The following is a 22,606-nucleotide window of genomic DNA, read 5'->3' on the forward strand; positions in this document are numbered from 1 at the left end:
ACCACCAAGATCAGCAGCAGCAGTGGCACAGAGTCAGTCGGAGCCTAGGAGACAAGCTGTGTGTGTTGCAGAGGGCAGAGTGGGAGAAGTGACCCAAACTCTGTGGAAGAGTCCACAAGACTGTGAGTAGATCCCAGATCTTGGACAATTGGAATTTTGTAATTACCCAAGACGTCAGAGATGCCAGAGTCATGGGATACCTGCAGATGAGAGCTCTAACAAGGAGTGGAAACAGCCCAGGAGAGAGAAGTGTGTGCAGTCAACAAAGCTGAATAGAGTTGGAGATGTGGAGAGCATTCTGACATCAGACCGGAGATGCAGAGTTTGGAGCGTGCCCAGCTGGTTTTCAGTCTGGCACTGGTCTGGCATTTCCTCACTGCGCTCCCTTCCCTGCATTTTGGAACAGTAATGCATATCCTGTGCCATTATATGTTGGAAGTATGTGATCTGCTTTTCGATTTTTTTTTTTACAGGTTACATTAAGAGAGTGTCATGCATCTCAGAAGAGCCTGGATTTTGAAACAAGTTTGAGACTGCTATAAACTCTGGGGACTTCTGAAGTTGAACTGAATGCATTTTTTTTTTTTTTTTTGCACTATGATATGGCTATAAGACTTTGGCGGCCAGGGAGTGGAATGCGAAGGTTTGAAAGAAAATGGCCCCCAAAAGTTGTGGCACTATTAAAAGGTGTGGTCTCACTGGAAGAAGTGTGCCGACTTCCTGTTGCCTGCAGGATGTGGTACACTTGTCTGTTCCTGCCTGCTTGCCGCCATGCTCCCCACCATGATGAAATGAACCTCTGTAAGTGAGAATGTTTTCTTTCTAAGAGTGTTGTGGTCACAGTCTCTCTTCACAGCAGCAGACACGCTGACTGAGACAATCAGCACACGCTCCAGGATCTGACGGCCCGAGAGCAGGACTGGCCAGTGTCACCATCCATCTCGTTTTATTTTCTGGGACTAAGCAAGAAGTAGACGATTTGGAGAAAACAATAACAACAACAACTTTTTTCTTTTATTCCACAACAGGGTCCTTGTAGTCCAGGTTAGCCTTGACTCTGGATCTTCTTGGCCCCACTTCCTAAAGTTCTGGTGTGCAACATCAGCCTGGCCAGCCTCTTTTTACAGCATCTCTGCTATATTTTTAACATGGCTCCCAAGACACCAAAGATAATCTATATTTATCTTAAATAAGATGATAAAAGGCATTGATTTGGGAAAATGCATATATCCAAAGTATATTTTAGTCATTTATTTTCCATTTTAAAAGGTTTAAAAATGGCTCTAGCCTAGAAGTAACCCAGGAGACAGACACACAGCACCACCTAAGCGCATGAGCCAGAGGAGCTGGCTAGCTTGCAGTCTTCGGAAGTTTTGTTTACAACAAAAGCAAGTATCTAGTCACTGAGTTTGTTTTATTTGGTGATGATGGTTATCCTTGCCACAGGATGGCCAATCCTCAGCAAAACGTCACTACAAGAACAACTTAAATTGACTGGGGTCACTTAGGGTTCCTGCTACTACTGGCATGCTCTGAAGAACCCCCTCATAGCCCAGACACACAGGTCAGCTCATGCACGGGACTGCAGTGAGGGTCTTGCAGGACATCCATACGACACAGCCAACAAGGGTGCAGCTCACTGGGAGGCACAGGCACCCACAGCATCAATCTCAAGCCTGGGAAGCTAGGCTGTTTAGCGAAGCTCTTATCAAGTGTCAGACACAGGGTTTTTAAAAGTTCATCAAATTAAGAAACTGAGCTGGCTAAAAAGATGACAAAATAAATGCAGTATTTGATACAGTTTTTATTTAACGGGATGGTTTCAAGGCCATGGTCCACAGTTCACATGATTCTGAAGAGCAGTCTTATCTTCAGGAACTACCCACCTCCACACAAGCATCTCTAGAGAAACCCACGTACAGGGATATTAGCTTTCAACACTATCATTTAGATTTTGTACTTGGACACACTTCAAATTTATCTACTTGATGCAGGTGCCACAGGAGATAAAAATTCATGCAATGATATTTGGGTTCTTTTTTAAAGTAAGTCTATCATTTGATAATTCAATGCTATATAAAGTACATTGAATATCTAAAATAAAACAAATGCCAATTATATCATTAATTAATAATATATTTATTCTCTTGAAACCAAACAGGCCCAAGTTCCTTTTTGTCTTCTTTGAGTCAGCTATCTAAAAGCTTGTCCCTCTCAAATTTCCTGTGTAAGGAAAACCAAGACATTTTATTTCTTCTTGGCAATTAACAAAGATGGCAGAAAGTTCAAGACAGGTGAGCTCTTGATACCTCGGAGTCGGAAAGGGCTTCTTCTTGGGCAGAAGGCTCATAATCACCTGTGTTTTCCGCTAATTCAACCTCTAACTCGTCATTGCTTTCTGCACTGTAATCAACTTCTTCAAGGAATCGAGGTTCATCTTCATCCAAAACATAAGTGGTAGGGCTGCAGCCAAAGCACAGAACACACAAGGCTTCATGAGACCCTGACTCGGACACACCACTCACAGGCATCAACCTGGACCTCAGTAATACACGCAGCTCCGATTAACTGGAGACTTCATACAAATGAACACGATGTTTCTACCAGCTGAGAGCCACTTGGCCCAGCAGTGGGGGTGACATGGCCGTCTGTAGTGACACTGAAGGATTCGAACACAGCACATCATAGGCACAAGGGAAGTGGATTCACTCAAGAGTTAGTTCAAGGATTTCATCAACACACACATTTTGAAGATTTATCTTAAAGTTCTATTTTAATCCCTGCAAATCAGGCAACAGGTAGTTCCAACAGGCTGTGTGAGAAACTGTGGCACCTAACTGCCTCCTGGGAGAATGAGTTAGAGCCACTGACATCTACAGTGAACTCACTGCTGTGAAATGGTCACAGTCACATCCCCACAATGTGATTACTCAACACACAGACTGACTACTTCCCACTGGGTAGAGAATAAGATGTTTGTGCATTTCTTCAGGTAGTGTGTGAGGGATGAAAACAGCTCTCCCATTACTGTTTCCCAGTGGTGGGAATTACACACTCACATCAAGAACTCACTGCTGGGACAATCCACACACTCCGCAGTTGTGACCAAATCAACCCAAATTTCATATGTATGTTTGCTTACAGGCCACTTCCAAAAAACTATTTCTGATAAGTGAAACAACCAAAAACTATACAACCAGACAAAAGAGGAAACAGTCTGTTAAAATAAGAAGCAGCGCGGGTCAGCCGACCCTGAGACGAGAGAACACAGAGCTGAGCTCCCAGGCCAGCGCTGGAGCAGACGGCAGGGGGTCCTGTAGTTGCAATAGTGCATGGAAAAAGTCAATTCTGTCTGAAAAAGCACATCTTCCTCCTCCAGTGAGCTTTACTCTTGCAGAGGAAAGTGTGGTGTGTGTGTCTGTGTGTTTGTGTCTGTGTCGGGAGTAGGGATGGGACTTCAAGCCATCTTACTCTGACACATAACGGATTTTTCCCTTAGAAGTTCAGAGCTTTCTTGCCCAGTGGTTGTGGAGCACACCTTCAATCCCAGCACTTGGGAGGCAGAGGCAGATGACTCTCTGAGTTCCAGGCCCGACTAGTCTACAGAGCAAATTTCAGGATGGCCAGGACTACAGAAAGAAACCTTGTCTTGAAACAAACAAAAAAATAAGTTCATAGCTTACACAGCATACCACGGTCCAGATAAGATGCTGACTGCTGACTGGCTTGGAAAATGAACAAGACTTCATAGACCCAACATTTACAAGGACAACTTACTATGAAATTTAAACACGTAGTTAAAAGTTCCATAGGTAGTTTTTCATGGGCAGAAAGACTATAAAAAAGATTGTCTGTTTTTTGACATGGCTGTTACTATCTCTCTTGCTTTTGAAATATAATAATTGGTTCACCTTTGACCTCAGTGTTTCAGACACTCCTAAAAGTTCTAGGTGAGCCTTAAGAGGCTGAGACGGGAACTAAGTGGAGAGAACAGGCAGCCTCTTGGCACATATTTGCTTAGTCCTGGCTGCAGACTGACAGTCAGAGAGGAGCACGGCAGGGCCAGCAGAGAGGCTGCTAGAGGGCGGAGGACAGGGCAGCTCCAGGCAGGTGAGGCACAGAGGCAGAGACAGTGCTTCGCAAGAGGGAGTAAGGCGACAGACCCCACACGTTAGGAGCAGTGCTTGAAGACACCTTGAACCAGGAGGTGTAGCTCAATGGCCACTGAGAGAGCAGAGGCTGGAACCAGGTCGGTTACAAGGAGCAGGGTCAAAATAAGGATTGATTGTGTGTGTAAAAGTGAATCCAAAGTTCATTAGCTGGAAATCGGAAAAGGGTCTGAAGACCGTCTCCTAAATCTGTGCACCAGTGAAAAGAGAGAACAAGAGAGGTGCCAGAGTAAGGAGAGCAAGGACTTGGGAGCCTCAGACCAAGAGAGCAAGCTCCAGGGGAGCACAGCAAGAGACGGGCAGGGCTGCACCAGAGGCTGTTTCCCTCATGGCAAGTCATGGCTTACTCATCAGTTTGGCAAGAACAAACCACGCCTGCCTCGTTCACCAAGAACCCTGCTCATGGTGTCACCTGTTCTGGTAAAGAGAAGGGAGAGAGGAGGCAAAGCCCCTCCTCTGAGTCCACACCTGTAGCCCACTGTGGTCACTCAGGTCCTGAGAACGCTCTGCTCCTCGGCTCACAGTGGCACTGGCCGTGCAACACGGTCACCACTGCTGGGAAAGGAGACACGGCGTCTGCCAGGAAAGCATGCAGGGATCAGAGAGGAGAGAGCAGAGCAGACATGTCTACAAATCAGGCTTATGGAAGGAGAGGAAGGGAAGGCATGCAGTTCTCCACACTGCACATGCCCAGCCCTCACAATAGGACTCCACTGCCATTCCTACCAGCGGCTCGGCTGCACTCACTGTGGAGAGAATTCTGACTCTTCCACTCTGGTTTGCTTTCTCTCCTCTCTGTTGCTGCCCTACAGAGCATGTGATCTGATAAAGATGCTCTTGGATCCCAGCTCCCCATTTATGCATTCTCTTAAGTTCCAAAAGCAAACATGTAACCTGACTTCACCTAACCCTCTTGTACATGCATGGAGTTCTAGAGACATTACATGGCTATCTCACTTACACCACAGACACCGCATGTTGAAAACTCATTGTTTCCCCACTATTTCTGTTCCTCTTCTGTGTTCTCAAATCTATATACTCAGGAAGTCACACAACTCAAAATTCTCCAGAAGAAAGCTAGCCTTAATCTCCAGACAATACCAAGCCCTACATGTTCTTAACACACTTTGGTCATACTTCTTTTCTCTGCACAAAATGTACGTCCCGCTTTCTTCTCCCAATGGCTCATGTTTCTTTTCAAAGTAAGCTTGACTTCATCCTCAGTTCTCCTAAACGCCTTGGCATGAGTTCCCCATCCACATTTCCTTTGTGCCCTACACAGACATTCCATCTGACCACCATACACACACAGCTCAAGCCACCCGTTCCCATGCCTGTTTTCTCAATACTAATTCTCAATACTAAACCAAAGATCAGGAACTATGACTTACCCACTTACACACTTCCTGTGCCCCCAGAAATGTCTAGAAGCACTTTTCAGGTGCTTCAATAAAGGTTTGTTGAATACTTTATGAATGTAAGAATGTGATGTCAGGATCCCACCTACAGCAGCCCTTCACCTCCAGGCACCAACAGGCACCTTGCTGAAACAAGGTCATTCTCTCTCCCTAACAGGCTCTTATCTGGACAAGTGAGTTTACACTGAAGGGATATTTACTGGTGGCTCCCCATTCTGCTCCCACCCCATCTGCTATTCCCTACGGGGAATCAGCTTAGCTGCAGGCTTGTGCTGTGAAACCACTTCCACCCTGAGGTCCTTATCTTCTGCAGAGCCCCCTCTATACTGTCTCTGGGAACGAGGCCCAGACTAAAGCGCACTGTGCTGTTGTCTGTCTACCTGGCATGGCGTTCCACTCTTCTACTTAATCTCCCCAACCCTCCATCTCAGCCCTTTCAGTGAGGAGCAAAGCGACTGACATGGTCATCAATGCTCCTGCCCCCCCCCACCACTATTTTACTTCAGTGGGAAAGATTTAGGGCACAAGGCCAATCGCACCAATTAATTTTCATCTGCTGAACTCTGGTATATGTTCTGTGCACTTTACAACTTAAGAACAACCTTCATATACATTACCTAACATAGTCACAACCACCTTCCTTTTCATAGGAAATATATGTATGTGTGTCACTCTGAAATGACTATGACATACTTACAAGCATGTGCAAGTACACAGAGAGGTCAGCTGAGCTACTGGACAATATGGCTGCCCAAAGGACATCTATTTGGAAAAAGGGAAAGAAAGAAAAAGAGAGAGGGGGATGGAGGAACAGAAGGAGGGAGGGGACACCACTAAGCTCCAGCTATGAGCCAAAAGTCAGTCCTCAGAGAAGGGAGCCAGAAGGTTGGGTCACCCATCATGCACAGAATCACAATATATAAACAGCACCATCTTGTACACAGAGAGTATTAGCTACAATGAAGACTGTGGAACTTAGAGGAGACCATCTGCAGGAACCAGCCCATGACAACACTGGCAGTTCTGAGTTACAGCTGGACAATATGATCTAGCTCCAATTGTTCTCAGCATAAACACGAGCATCTCTGTGACAACCAAGCAACTCAGAATGGGCAGACGAGCAAAAGCCCCTGGAGCACAGGCTGAGAGGAAGAGGAGCACACAGCGGGGTCCACACTCATGGCTCACTGCAGTGAAAGGATACAGAGCAAAGTCGGCAAGGGGAAGTGCGGGGCAAAGTCCAGTGGGAAGCAGGGCAAAGGCGGCAGCGGCAAAGGGCAGGGTGTCATCAGAGTGCCAGCCATTTCAAAGGACTGCAGGGGAAAGCCGGAGCGCAGAGCTGTCAGCATTCCTGAAAAAAGGGAGTTGTAGAGAGGTGACCCCAACGTTCGAGTTTCCCAGAGGCATTTGACAAACTGTTAAATGACAGTCCAAGAAGTTAAGCAGCACAGGAGCAAACGCAGACAGACAGAGCCACAGGAGCGCTCTGCAGCTGTGTGTGCCAAGGAGAGCAGGGCCCTGGGCCTCCACTGTGACCCCTGGGGGCTGCCACTTGGAAACCCAGGGGCACTGAACCAGGAGTCAACTAAATTTCAGATATTCACATTTTTTTTTGATATTACCTCAAGCCAGCTTAGTAGCTCACTGGGTTGGAGCACCAAACCCTACTCCTTGAAGCTCAGTTGAGGACAGAGGAATCCTCTGATCTTTACATGACACCCAGATGGCATTTGATAAACTGCCAGACATGCCAAGAAACACAACTAGAGAAAAACCCAACAGAAACAGCTTTAGTGTGCTAATTATCACATGGGAGCTCTAAAATAACTCTGATCCCAATAAAAGGGAAAAAATGAGAAAATGTAGTAACTGAAATAATCTATTCCCAGCAGACATACACATATAGACATACACACAGACACATAAACATACACACAGGCACAGACATAAGCACACAGACACACACAAACAGATGCACACATGTACACTGACACATAAACAGATACATACACAGAGACAGACACATAAAAAGATATATACACAGACACACATATAAATAGACACACATACACAAGCACACACAGAGAGAGACACATACATATATGCATAGACACACAGACAGACACACAGAGACACAGACACACACACAAACAGATACACACAGAGACAGACACATAAACAAATTCACACATAGACAGACAATACAGATATACATACACACACACACACCAGTTTAAGAGCACACTACATGACCCTAACCTGGAGCAGAAGCAGAGGCCAGCTGTGGCTGGCACACACTGCAATCCCAGCACTCAGAAGATGACACAGCAGGACTGCCAAGTTTGAGTCCTGCCTGGGCTACAGAAAGAGACCTCTCAACAGAGAGGAAAGACCAGCAGTGGGGTGGGAACCAATGAAGAGTTAAAAAGTAAATCTTAATGAATAATGGCTGACCAAAGCAGTTATATGCATAATATGGCTTAAAGTATGAACAGTTCAATTAAATACATGACAATAGTATAAAAAGTGGGAGGATCATAAATCAATGTGTCCTACGGTCTCAGCATTCATTGTCTGAGGAAGCAGACACAGCGATTTATACTGTGCACTAGTAAATTAAGGGTCCATTATGCACTGATAAACCTCTAGGGTACCAATGAAAGAATAACAAAAGAAAATAGAACAAGCTTATGGAGAGACAAAAGTGAATAACAAAATCATCCCCAAGATAAGGTTAAAAAAATTAAATAACATAGAACATCAGATGTTAAAAAAAAAAATTAAAGCTCTTCAATTTTATCAGTAATTCACTAAATAGAAACAGAATGAGTATACCATTGTATGAAGACAACAGAACAAGTTATAAACCATACAGTTATATTCTGCACACGCATTCACATCCTAAATAAGAACTCAGAAGAGCTGAGACTCAGACTAGCCAGGGTATGTCTGTGCTGCTGATGCAGGGTGGGTTGGCTGTGCCAAGCAGAAAGAACACTTCCATTGAGAGGCCTAAGTAAACATTTCATGGCCACTAAGATGGCACAGTTCAACCTGCCGTGCACCTAAGACAGAACCTGAACATAAATAAGGCACTGAGCAGCTCAGTGCATTAGAAACAATTCCATTTCCTAAGGCTGGCCTCTGCATATAAACATAGCTGCAAAACAAAGAAGCATGCTTCTGAATACCTCTCATTACAGCATAGTCAAGCATGTCTTTGAAGTGTCAAGTGACTATTACATGCTTTAAAACATACAACTACCACTTCCTCTTCATAAAAGCCGTGATCATCATTATAGGGAAAACATTTTTTCTTTGATACTTTTTCTTTTGTGTTTTTAGCACTAAGGTCCACTGGACCCAGATTAGTGTATTTAAAATTGCTAATTTTGTTGGTTTAAGTTTAGCTGTTATTTCTTTATCAAACCTTGTCTATTCTCAGCCAAGCCCTAGTCTAAAATTTAGCAACATGTCCAAATAACTCCATGAGGGGTTCCTGCAGGTGTCATCTAGAGAAGCAAACATAACAGAGATAAGAATGAAAATCTGGCTGGGTGGTGGCACACACCTTTAGTCCCAGCACTCAGAAGCCAGAGGCAAGCTGATCTCTGTGAGTTGGAGGCCAGCATGGTCTGCAAGAGCTAGTTCCAGGATAGCTATAATTGTTACACAAAGAAACCCTGACTTGAAAAACAAAACAAAAAAAAAAAAAACAAAAAAAAAGGAAGAAGAATGATGAAAATCTGGTAGAGATTGATTTTGATTTGTCAGCCTGGATCAGATTTCAGGGAGTCTAATGCCAGAAAGTTCACTGTCAGCATATTTAAAACACAGTGCAATTTAGGAAAAGGTTTCCAGGCAACAATTAGTCCAATCAGTCCCATTCCCAGTACACAATAAAGCATACAAGTATGCAAGTGTGTGTACATGTGTATGTGATGTATGTGTGTGCAAACAGGCATGCAGGTGTATGCCACAAGTCTTCCCCAACTGGTCTCCACGAGACACAAGCTCATTGACAGCTAGGCTGAATGGCCCATGCTAGGAGGACGTGCACATGCTGTCAAGCCTGGCATCTCTGTGAGAGCTGGGGATCTGAAGTGAGGGCTCATGCTTGCACAGAAAGCACTTTATCGACAGAGAAATTCCCCAGTGTAGGTTTTCCATGGATTTTTCTGCATATTCTTATAGTAGTCATCTCACAAATGTAATGATCCTTCCAGCACCCAGCAGCTCCCTCAAATAATTCCTTCTGTGTCTTCTACGCTCACCACAAGGTAGCTGCAACACTTTCCACTGGAACTTGCAACTAACACTTAAACCTAAGGACTCATCAATACAACATGATTAGTCAGGGAATAGCAACACTGCCAGGCACTGACAGCACAAGACATCTTTCCCCCCAGAGATTTCAGGAAGGAAAGGAAGGCAGAGCAAGGGAGAACAAATTAGAAGAGGTCAGAAGTAAGGATGGGAATGACGATTCTCACTGTCACTGAAGTGAGCTAGAAATTTTAAAACAAGGTTAAGTCTATGCTGTATGATTAGATGTAAAGGTGTTGTTTGTGTAAACACACACGTACATATGGATACCCGTGGGTGTAATTACCTGAATACAGAGTTTTGCCTAAGAGAACTTAAGAAAAGTGATGGCAAAGAAGCAATAAACAAAACTATCACTACACACTGATATAAATACTACTTTAACCTACAAATCACCAGGACAGGCTAGAAACAGTGGCTAATTCCAACCTCAGGAAAACTGTGCACAAGACGGGCCTGAGGGCCTGCTGCTCCAGAGGGGAATGGACCAGCGAACAAGGTGGACATGCACAAACATACAAAAGTGCTGTGAGGGGAACAGGGCCATTCTGAGCACCAAGATGAACTAACAGTAGTTGTAGTTAGAATGAATTAAACTTTAAATTATAAGTTCACGGCGTGCATGCGCATGCACACACACACACCCCCACACACACATATAAAAATAAATAAATTAAAAGTTTGATGAGAAAGAGGACACAGGCATAGTAATCCCAATGAAAACACTTCCTAATTACTAACAGGGAAAAACTAAATTTGCAATGGGAAACTTCAGCAAACCATCTTAACAGGTGACCAGAGGGAAGGTTCTGAGCAACAGGAGAAAGCAAAGCTATATATACAGCATACCAGGATGCCACAGGAGAACTCAGCATCCACAGTACGCTTGCCTAAGATGAATGGCCTAGGTACATTAAGAGATGGAGGCAAATTCAGACCAAGGACCTGAAAACTACGGAAGCCTTAAGGTATAAAAGTCAAGGGAAAAAAATCAGAAGTTTGGGGAAAACTAATCTGAGACAGACTAAGAACGATAACCAGGGAAAGAGGTAGCTGAGTTCTTAAGGGCAGAAAAAGGGTGAAAATACACACAAAATCACCCCATCTCAGCTGCAGACTGTCAGAGAAAATACCCCATCTTAACTGGAGATTGCTGGATATTTTTACAGTAGTTATACAGATGTCTATACAGTGGTGAGAAGCAGATATGCTCTACACCCTCTCAAGAGAGTCTGATGCAGTATGAACTCCTACGATAAAGAAGTAAGCAAACACACTTACAAAAGAAAACAGTTAGACTGATATACAATTTTGAAATGTTAAATATGATATGGCAGTAGTTCGCAGTATAATTCTTCTGAACAGACTTTTCAAATATACATTTCTTCCTTCTGAATGAATGAGTGTGTTGGGAGGAAGGAACAAATGGTGTTCATCTGTGTACATCACTAATAAACAAAGCTGGTCCTCTGCACTATTGGAGGCGAGCATCCTCCTTCCATGGGCCATGGTAACACTGTGACTCCAAGTCCGTGTCTGACTTCAGGGAAAGCTGACCACCCTTCACATTTGTATTATTACCGTATGTGGGCATGCATGTGTGGACACCAGAGGAGAACTGAGGAGGAGTCAGGTCTCTGTTCCCACCTTACATGGGTTCCGGACCTGAACTCAGGTCATCTGGCTTGCATGTCAAATGCTCTACCCACTAAGTCATTTACCTGCCCAGCAACATCATGGTGAACTCTATTTGCTTGCACTGGGGTTGGGCAGCACATTAAAGAACAATGGCTGCCAGAGATCACTGTCTAAGGACCACATCCACAAAGAGCCCGGTTCCTGTCTCGCTACACTCGAGGCTGCTGTGCTGATTCACCTAACAGTGCACTGATGGATGACACAACGACAAACTGGTATCCAGTAACAAAAGTCATCACGGTTCTAGAGAATGGGACTATTCTTACCATACACATACACTACAGAAGAGAAGGCTACAGTCTGATACTATGACTAACAACTTTAGCACTGAACTCTATGCTTACAAATGGTTCAAATGTCATATACAATAAATTTTAAAAGTGAATATTATTTTAAAAAACATTTGAGAGAAATAAATTATCAAATGTGTGCTAAATTCAGCTGTTTTCAACATATAATCAGGTTACTGAACAGTCATCTGAAGTATGTATACATCAATAAAATAAAATCTCTTTTGAAATATAAAACGTAACTCTCAAGTCTTAAGTTAGATATTATCTAAATGCTATATTTCTCTGCTCCTTGTTTTCAGGTTCAAAATGAAGTATTGCAGTTATAAAAGCAAAACTCAATGCAGAAGGCTCTTTCATGGCAGCCTTACTCAAACATTAATAAATGAATCAATCACTTCAGCTAGAAGCAATTATTAGACACGTGACCTAATCCTATTAACTGGACACGTGTTCTTGGCTATTGCGGTTGTCATGCTCGCCCGCTGACTGTCCCTGCGAGGTCTCACTAGCAGAGAGCACACAGGGGAAAAAGAGGAGTGTCCTACCTCGTCACTTTACAGGTTGATTCGATTAAGTCATTTTCAAAGTCAAGCATGTTGGAGGGCAGATTATATTCCAATGTAGAAGTCAGTCTTTTCAAACGCATTAAACCAACACAAAATTTCGCTCCCATTTCTTCCAATTCTCGAGTCCCAATCTGTAAACCCTAGAAATAAAGTGAACACACAGATTCTCAGAGCCTTTGGTCTTCTTCAGCTGCAGCTCATTGAAGTCACATCCAAAGAATGCTGACGCGCGTTAGCAGAGCTGAACCACCGCTGAGAAGTAGAACTGCTCTGAGATGTGGGGCATGTAGTATACTAGGTAACACAGGAAACTGCCCTACGGCACAGCATCTTATTGTGGCTCTCTGGGGTTGTTTTAGAGACAAGGTCTCGTCACATACCCCAAATTTTCATCTTCCTTCCCCTGCCCCCCTAACAACCCCACAGCTCTAAAAGAACATCCTGCAATCTGGACTCAGCTCTGGCTTCTGCAGGACCAACCTGAACTCTGCAATAAACACATACTGCCACTGACCAGGATGCAGATCACGTTACCAACAATCTCAGGGAACAGAATACGTGAGCAGAGAATTTCCTGACTAACATTACTCTTGTTCACGTGTGAAACAAAGTCTTCTTAACACTTCTTGTGAGCCGTGGTTCTGACTGAAGTCTTCTTAATGTTGTACTGAGTCTGGACCTCCAAAGACCACCAGGAGACCACATCTAATGCAAGGCAGAGTGGCTTTTTTTTATTCCAGCATGCTGGGGCTGACCATCCTACACAAAGGCAAGATGACTATGACCCCAAGAAGGACGTGGGGTTTCTTTCCAGCCTTACTGAGGGACATATCTAAGGAAGGTAGATCATTTTGGATATGATAGGCTTAATCATGTAGAAATCATATTAGCATGTTGTAATTGCTAGGGCTGGTCAGGGGTCAGTCAGGGCTACAGTTTTCCATTTGGGGGCAGGCCTCGACAAGTCCCAGGCCCTGTCCTCGAGCTGCTGTGGAGATGACTCAAGCCTGGCCTGGCCTAGTTCTACGTGTACCAGGCCTCCTCCTGGCTGTTGGGGGTGTTAGAGATTGACTGTCCTTTATTTGTGGCTTTTCCTCAGAAACTGCTTGTCCGGTCTCAGGAAACTAAGAGAAGACTGAGCAGACTGTTATGGTGTCTGCTTTCACACACTGTGTGAGCCATGGCTCTGACTGTCAATGCTGAAGCGCTCGTATTAAAGTCAAAGCATTATGAACTTCTGAACAATGCCTTATAGATACTCAGATAGTGTCTAAGTCAGTAGAAAGAAATGAAAGTAAGTACCTAAACAAAAGAGAATGAATTCAACAAAAGTAGTAAATCATTTCTATGTTCCATGTCAAGTGAGAGTGCTTGTTTAGAAAATTACACATGGTTCCCATCACCTTCTTTTACTGCTCCCTAAATATAAGGCTATCAAATGTTAAATGTCACCATATAAAACCACAAATACTGACTGCAAACTACAGAGCTTATCATTTGTTTTCCAGATACAAAATGAACCAAAACAAATAAAGGCTTTAGGTCATCGAAAGCCGTGGGTGTGGAGGAGAGCGGAGCCTAGCAAGGATGGACTACAGCCGGCTGCAGTCGCCGGCCTGCAGGAGTCCACTGCTTGTGCAAAGAGGCACAGCTAGCATAGCAGGCAATTTACCAGGAATGACCTGTGTGTCCTGACCCACACAGCAAACATGTAAGACCGCGGAGGAAGAAGCATTCCCTCCCTAGTATATTCAATTTGGTTTTTTAAGAGCTTACATATTTATACATTAAAAACTAATAGGTCTGATGGGACGGCTCATCCAGTAAAGGCACTTGCCACCAGGCCTGACCACCTAAGTTCATCCTGAGACCACCTTGGTAAGAGAAGAAAACTAATTCCTACGGATTGTCCTCTAGCCTACATGTCTCTCTCTCACACACACACACAGCCATGTATGTACACACACAAAAAGGTCACACACCCAAAAATCTAAATACAACTAGTTACTAATATACTTATTTTAAATTCATAAAAAATAATATTTAAACTACTAAATTGACAGGAATTTTTTATAATAGAGTGTTACTTGTGTAGCTTCTTATAAATTACTAAATAAATGTATGATCCAATGTACCAATGTACTTTCCTTAAAATTATGGACCTGAGTAAAGTTGAATAATTAAAATTCTTAAAGATTCCCAAGCAAGTGATCTAGTTTAGAGAAATTAAAAGCAACAAAAAGCAGGGTCAGGAAGATGGCTCAGTGGGTAAAATTGACTTATCTTCAAGCACAACGACTTGAGTTCAAATCCTACACACATCTGTATGTGCCCACAGCAGGTAAGAGAAACTGGTAGATTCTCGGAACTCACTGGCTGGCCAGCCAAGGGCATTTCTAGTTCTATAAATGGAAGGTTTGTGTATACTTCAGAGAGATCCTATGTCAGAGAACAAAGTGGACAGTAACAGAACAGCAGAGTTCTCCAAACCTGGGGGCCGAGAAACCCTTTTACAGGGGTTGCCTAAGACCATTGGAAAACAGATTTAATTACAATTCATTATCAGTGCAAATTATAGTTATGAAGTAGCAATGAATAATTTTATGACTGTGTTAAAGGGCCACGGCAACAGGAAGGTTCAGAACCATTGCCTTAGAGGAAGACATTCCACATCTTCTTCTGGCATGGATGCATAGACAGGCATGCACCCTTACACACCGACATACATGTAGTCCTCACTCTGACTCAGAAACTGTCATACTGTGTCACTCGATCTCATTACTATATGTTACACACATAGCTCAGTAAGGCAGATGTACATTTAACAAATACTTAAAAACCGAAAGAGCATATATGAAGGGAAACATCGAGCATCTTTATGTCTAACCACCTGAGGCGGGAGAGATAGCTCTGTTGTTACAAGTGCAGAGGAACAGGGCGCAGGTCCCAGCAGTCACATGCACCGCTTACACTGCCTGCAACCTCAGCTCCAGGGCCTCCTTGGGCGTTGCACTCACAAACACGTGCGCACACAGACATACCAGAATCTTCAGATTCTTTACCTTGTATCTGCCCTGGTCGCAACCACACAGAGTGCTCTCCATAGTGTAGCTCCTCTGAACGCCTATTTCCCGCCATACTACAACCCGAGCTGTGGACTCTTTGGATTTCTCCACGACAAAGCTACAGCTGCTCATGCAAAATGCTGGGGCAATGTGGCTCAGTATCTTAGGCAGAGTCTGTAAAATAAAATTGTAACCCAGAAGCTATTAATTCAAATACTGCTTGATTTTTAAGTATCTGTGCTCCTCCCCCTCTCTCAACCTTAGCTAATTTAGAGTCTTCTGCTGTTCCAAATGGTAACCAGTGAGGAAACACATTTATAGCAGCAAGCAACGTACAAAGTACACATTTAAAAGTGTCTACAACAAACATGACTAAAAAATATAAAGAAAGGGACTTGAGAGATGGCTTTGAGGTTAAGAGCACTTGCTGCTTATGCGAAGAACCTGAGTTCAGTACTGAAAACTCACACTGGTAACTGAAGCTCCTGGGGATCTAATACTCTCTTCTGGCTCCTATGGGAACCCACACGCATGTGTGAAAACTTTCACACAGACACACATACATAGACACGCACAAGTAAAAATAAGCAAATAAAATATGAAGAAAAACATGCTTAAAATTTAAATAAATTAACCCAGAAAAGGTCAACTGATTTAACACTATGTCAATGACCTCAAGGTTAAAAAAAAAAAAGCCCAACTAATGAAATCATAATCTAAGCAGTACCAATACTTTTTCTAATTCAAAATTATTCGCAAGCTCACCTAATATTGTAAACATGTGAGCAAACTCTAAAAAACTATCACAGACAAAAAGAATGACTATGTCTGGAGAAACAATTTCATACATGTCAATGTGGCCTCTATGTCTAAAGTGACCCTCATGTGGATAGAAATGCAGGAAACACTGAGGTCTGCAAAGAGGGTTCAGAAACAGAACCAAAATCATTAGTGCTGCTACTAGAAAGAGCCAACCATCACTAACATGGGCTCAGCTGTTGACAGTGACAAAGACTTGAAGTCACTCTTTGCCAGTTAAATTAAACATGAAGCAACTTTAAAAAATCTGCGGGGCTGAGATGTGGTTCAGGAGTCCACAGGACTTGCTAAGCACACAGAAGGACCTAGGTTCTCAGCCCATTACTATCAAAAAGATAAAACAAATATCAGTTTTAAATTACTACACGCCAGAAAAAATTAGAAAATATGTTTTTTATATAAAAAAGATTTAATTATTTATTTTGTATACACTTCTGGTGCTTGCACTCCAGAAGAGGGCACCAGATCTCATTGCAGATGGTTGTGAGCCACCATATGGTTACTGAAAATTGAACTCAGGACCTCTGAAAAACAGCCTGTACTCTTAACCTCTGAGCCATCTCTCCAGTCCTAGAAAATGTGTTTGTAATACATATAAAGCATTCTTATCTTTAAAATACTAATAATTAGATGAACATTACAAAAGCCAGACTTATGAGAAAGTCTTACTTTCAAAGGCTAGTGTAACGTGCAAACATGAAAGCCTCAACCTCATTTCCAATTGTCACTATGTAAATTGAAAGAACCAGGCACTGGTTTCCCTAGGAAAGATGCTGCAGTAAAAAGGATGTGGGGCACAGCAACACCTCTCATGGCATTCTGAGCATTAACTGGTTTCATTTGTATTATGGAGAATCTGGCAATAGTATTCAAATGGCCACCTACAAGAGACTACTCAGGAGATACATGTGGGTGCTCTAATATCGTAAATCACACAATCTGAACTTTGTGTAATTGATACAATAATGGAGATAAATCTAGATATGATGATCTAAAAAGATAATCAACAAACATCAAGCCGCTGTGTAGTTACAGAGGGACTGCATGAGGGTGGGGTTAGCTGGAGAGATGGTGCCGTGGTTGAGGGTGCTGACTGCTCCTGCAGAACCTGCATTTGGTCCTCAGAACCACGTGGAGCTCACAATGAGCTGAGACTCCAGCCACTCTTCCAGCCTCACTGTCTCTTCACACACAGCAGGCATGAGCTCCGGAGTACTGGGTATTTTAAAGAGAGGGAAGCTGATGTCTGGAGAAGAGCTCAGAAGTGGCAGTCTCTTGCTCGTATCTTCTAGTGTTCCCTACTTCACCTCCCTGTCTATGAGGGCTGTGACTGCTGACTGCTGACACATGAGACAGTGCAGATCCCACGACTCTCCTCCACCACGCTGCATGCTCTGCTTCTCTTGGATTAGTTTTCTTACGCTGCCTTCTGATTCAGAATACTCAATCTTGAGAACCTTCCAGAAACCAGACACGGCTCAGCAGTTAAGGGTACTTGTTCTTTCAAAGGATCTGGGTTCAGGTCCCAGCACCCACGAGGCAGTTCCCAGTTATCAGTATGGCAGTTTCAGTGCTTCTGGTGCCCTCTCTGGCCTCTGCAGACACTGCACACATACGGTGCAGACACATGCAGGCAAAACATCCACACATAAAATAAAATAAATCCTTTTAAAAATACCTTTTAGAAGATTACTGCCCAGTAGCTTTAGGGAAAAGGTTATTTGAGAGGCAGATATCAGGTACTTTCAGTGTCTGACATAGTCTTACTTCACTTTCACGTTTACTGATAGGCAGGAAGACACATTGTGATATGCAATGTTGTTTGAAGGATCATAAAACTCATTGCAATTTCTCGTGAAAGAGTTAATAATTTTCCTACAGGCAAACAATGCTCTACCAAGGGGTAGCAGACATGTGAGGGAAAAGTTCTTAATCCCAACTGCAATTAGATCCAGAAGTATTTGGGAATAAAACTAATATATTAAAAATTTTATTAAGAAAATAAGACTCAATCAAATAGACAAGCAATGTTTATGAATACAAATGCTCTTAAGTAATTTTCTCAAACTTAATTTAAATGCAACACTACTCTGACTCAAATCTCAAAGTTAATATACAAATGAATATTCTAGAATTCACAAGGAAAATAAAGACAAAATAAACAACTGAACAAAAAAAAACACACAAAAAAAACAAAAAATGCAGCCAACAAAAGGTTTAAAGGGATAATCAAACATGTCAGGATTCACATTATTAAAATGATGCAGCACACAGAGAAATAACCGAAATGTCTACAGTGATAAGCCCCTCCTGGTGCACATGAGCACAGAACATACATGTATCAACATTACTGTTCAGTAAAATAAACGGTGCTCACAGAACTAGTATGCACCTTGTGGTGGTCTGAGTGTAGCTGGCCCCAATAATCTCTTGGGAGTGACAATATTAAGAGGTGTGGCATTCTTGGAGTGGGTGGGTGTGGTCTTGTTGGAGGAAGTGTGTCATTGTGGGGGTGGGCTTTGAGTTTCCTATGCTCAGGATACTGGCCAGTGTCTCAGTTGACTTCCTGCTGCCTGCAAGATGTAAGACTCAGCTACCTCTCCAGCACCGTGTCTGCCTCCACACTGCTCCCCACCATGATGATAATGGACTGAACCTCTAAAACTGTAAGTGAGCTACCCCAATTAAATGTTTTCTTTATAAGAGTTGTCATGGTCATAGTGTCTCTTCACAGCAATAAAAACCCTACCTAAGGCACATCTCCATACTAAATACAAAAATAAATTCCAAATGGATAGCAAAGATCAAAATGAACGTAAACCTAAAAATAAAAACTTTAAACAAAAATAGCAAGATACAGACATTGAATCTGATCAATTCATGTGTACTAAAATTTTCTGATAGCTTACATGCATTTGAAATTCAAATATTCATGAACTGTCTTTAATAATTACCCTGTATCCCGTGTCTTCCACAACATCACAGGTAGCTGCGTTGTCATGGGTATGCCACACTGTCTCTTTGATGCTGCAGCCATACATAAACACATTCTTTTTACGAGAATGGCCATGGTAGTCACAATACACCTTAAAAAGAGCATATGTTTTCACAATTAAAGCCTTAGGTCTACACATGTCACATTCCAAAAGACGTGTCTGCTGCTGACCCAGCATGCTCACATTCTAAAGACATGAGAGATGATGCGAACCCTTAATTTATTCAACTCCATTCCATGTACAAAATCATTTTCCCTATACACAGCTTATTGTGCTCAAAGTTGTGAAAGAATGCTTTATTATGATCTTTACTAACTTTAGGATGAATTAAAACTACATTGTTGCCAAAAGAAAAATTTTAATCTTTAGACTCATATATTACCAAATAAATGTAGATACATCAAGCCAACCAACAGCTCTGTCTTCTTTGGTCTTTTAATTTAGAAGAATCATCATTTAATAAAAAGTAAAACCAAGTTTTGTTAAGGATTTATAATTAATGTTTGAATTGCTAAATCCTTGAAGGTCTCACATGCTGTAGGACAATGATTTTTACCCTGTAATGATTTGTTTCTTGTATTTGTTTAATAAATGCTGATTGGCCAGTAGCCAAGCAGGAAGTATAGGCAGGGCAACGAGAATTCTGAAAATAGGAAAGTTTAAGTCTTCAGTCATGACCCAGCCGCAGAGGAAGCAAGATATGACTGCCTCGCCAAAAAGGTACCAAGCCACGTGGCTACCACAGATAAGAATAATGGGTTAATGTAAGTTATAAGAATTAGCTAATAAGAAGCCTGAGTTAATGGGCCAATCAGTTTATAACTAACGTAGACCTCTGTGTGATTCTTTGCGACTTAACAGCTGTAGGACCAGGTGGGACAGGAAACCTCCGTCAACTGTCTTCTAACACTGGTCTGGACCATGATGTCTTCTCACAGTAACAGAAAAGTAACCAAGACAACAGCCTCCTTAACACTGGTCTGGAGAATCTGGGCTTCCACACCTCTAGAAAGACCAATCTGCATCTCACACCTGGCACAGAATCCATCAAAACAGATCAAGGGCCTGAAGGAGAACTGAGGCTCTCAGAGTGGTAGAGGACAGCACTTCAAGAAGCCCGCACAGGCAAGGGTTTTCTGAAGAGGACCCACAGTACAGGAAATAATTCCAACTGGCAAATGGGGTTACATGAAATCAAAGTGTCTGCATGGAAAAGGAGGAAGATGGGTTGGAGAGAAGGCCCAAGAGCACTAGCTGTTCTTCTGAGAGGCTCTGGGCTCAGTGCCCAGCACCCATGTTGGGCTCCAAGGGACCCAGGCTCTCTTCAGAGCTGCTCAGGACCCTGGACACGTGTCATATATTCACAGAAACACATAATTTTTTACTCTTTAAAGCTCTAAAAATTATTTTATTTAGCCAGGCAGTGGTGGCACATGCCTTTAATCCCAGTACTCGGGAAGCCGAGGCAGGCAGATCTCTGTGAGTTCAAGATCAGTCTGGTCTACAAGAGCTAGTTCCAGGACAGGCTAGGCTCCAAAGCTGCAGAGAAACCCTGTCTCAAAAAAAATTTATTTAATGTTTACAAATATTTTACTTGTATGTATGTATATACACCAAGAGTGGGCCTGGTGCCTGCAAAGGCCAGAAGTGTTGGATGCCCTAAAACTGGAGCTACAGATCATTCTGAGCAGCCATGTGGGTGTGGGAATCACACTAGATCTCTGGAAGAGCAGCCAGTGATCTTAAACACTGACACATCCCTCTAATCCTAAAGCTTGGGTTTTGGTTTTTGTTTTTTGGTTGGAGGGGGAAAATCTTTGACAACTACACATCAGAGGACTAATATCTAAACACTATAAAGAATTTTTTAAAAAAATTACTAAAAAATAAAATCACCCACTCAGTAAATGGTATAATGAATCAAAAATAGAGTTCTCAAAAGAAGGCATATGAATGGCCAATAAATACTTGAAACAGTGCCTGGGAACCCACACAGTAGAGGGAGAGAACCAACTCCTACAAGTTGCCCTTTGACCTCCACACCTGTACTGTGGACAGGAATGCCAATCCTCACACAAGGAAGATAAATAAATATAATTTTTTTTAAAAAAAAAGTATTTGGCATGCTTAGCCAAAGAAATGTAAATTAAAACTGCTCTGAGATTTTATCTCACACCAACCAGGGTAGTTGCCATTAAAATCCAAGTAACAAGTGCTGACAGGGAGGGAGGAAAGAGGAACCCTGGTCACTGTTCAGAAAGAGACACGTGGAGCAGCTGTGGAAGTCAGAACGGGCAACTTCCCAACACAGCCAAACTGTGGAGGGTCCGGCCTAGCACTTCCCAACACAGCCAAACTATGGAGGATCCGGCCTAAATCAACACTCCTGGTGAGAATTTTATGGATCTGTACAAACAAATGTAACTGGAAATGACTACATTAAGTGCAATTACCTAAACACAGAAAAATAAATACCAATATATGTGGAACCTAGGTTTAAAACCGTGTGTATAGATGTATGATTAATATATGCACATGCATGCAGGTCACTATCTAGAAAGGGGGACGGGACACAGGTGAAAAGAGAGAGTAGTGGAACCTGCTGGGGGTGGGAGGAGAGGACAGAAGACTGTAAAGACGTCACTTTGCACGCCAATCTAAAAATATAACTTAAAATATACCATCATAACCAGTAAGTACACTTGTGTATTCAAGGGCAAACAAACACAGCCACATACCAGAGGTAAGCGCTTCACTGCTGCCAGGTACTGTAGCAACCCCTTCGCATGGTAAATTGTAGGATGCAAGTCTGGGTTTGGACTTTGCCACTGTCTGTTCAAATCCTCTCCACTTAAAGAGCAGCGGTGACTACACAGAACAGAAAATACAATTGCCACAGACCGTTACATACCCTTCTGATTCAACTTGATGACTTACTCCAGTAAGTAGTCAAGTAAATGCAGATGGCACTCAACTAAACATAGGTAGTATTCATTAAGTAAACACACATCCATAATTTGCTATGTGTAAAATCTTATGTCATATTAATGTAACAATGGTGATTTCAAATTTTAAAATAAAGTTTTAAATTTTAAATAAAGTTTTTTAAGTTATAAAAACAAATTGTGAATTCTTTGCTTTTCTTCTGTACTTTATAAAATGCATCAATGGACACATTCTCTACTGGCTAACTAGTAACCATCTGCAATTCTAATTCTATATGCTGAGTGCATTAGCTGTCTTGTAGACGTGCAAT

At 42.5% G+C, this 22,606-nt stretch overlaps 1 protein-coding gene across 7 annotated transcripts in view; it reads right to left on the reverse strand.

Annotated features, from left to right (window-relative positions):
• Positions 1 to 1,784: 1,784 nt before the first annotated feature.
• The window catches only part of Agtpbp1 (ATP/GTP binding carboxypeptidase 1), a 115,873-nt gene continuing 95,051 nt past the window's right edge, over positions 1,785 to 22,606 (reverse strand). For 5 of the 7 annotated variants that reach the window (XM_085699639.2, XM_085699634.2, XM_085699635.2 and 2 more), the window contains 5 exons: positions 22,089 to 22,218; positions 19,309 to 19,440; positions 15,533 to 15,709; positions 12,450 to 12,610; positions 1,785 to 2,463 (listed from right to left, as the gene is read on the reverse strand). In XM_085699639.2, coding sequence (XP_085555765.1) covers positions 2,286 to 2,463; positions 12,450 to 12,610; positions 15,533 to 15,709; positions 19,309 to 19,440; positions 22,089 to 22,218 — 778 coding nt within the window. In that variant the 3' untranslated portion in view covers positions 1,785 to 2,285. The other 2 variants (XM_085699636.2, XM_087896639.1) reach the window with 2 other exon arrangements.

This window comes from Myodes glareolus, chromosome 14 (assembly GCF_982192425.1).
Source record: "Myodes glareolus chromosome 14, mMyoGla1.1, whole genome shotgun sequence".
NCBI classification, from domain to species: domain Eukaryota; kingdom Metazoa; phylum Chordata; class Mammalia; order Rodentia; family Cricetidae; genus Myodes; species Myodes glareolus.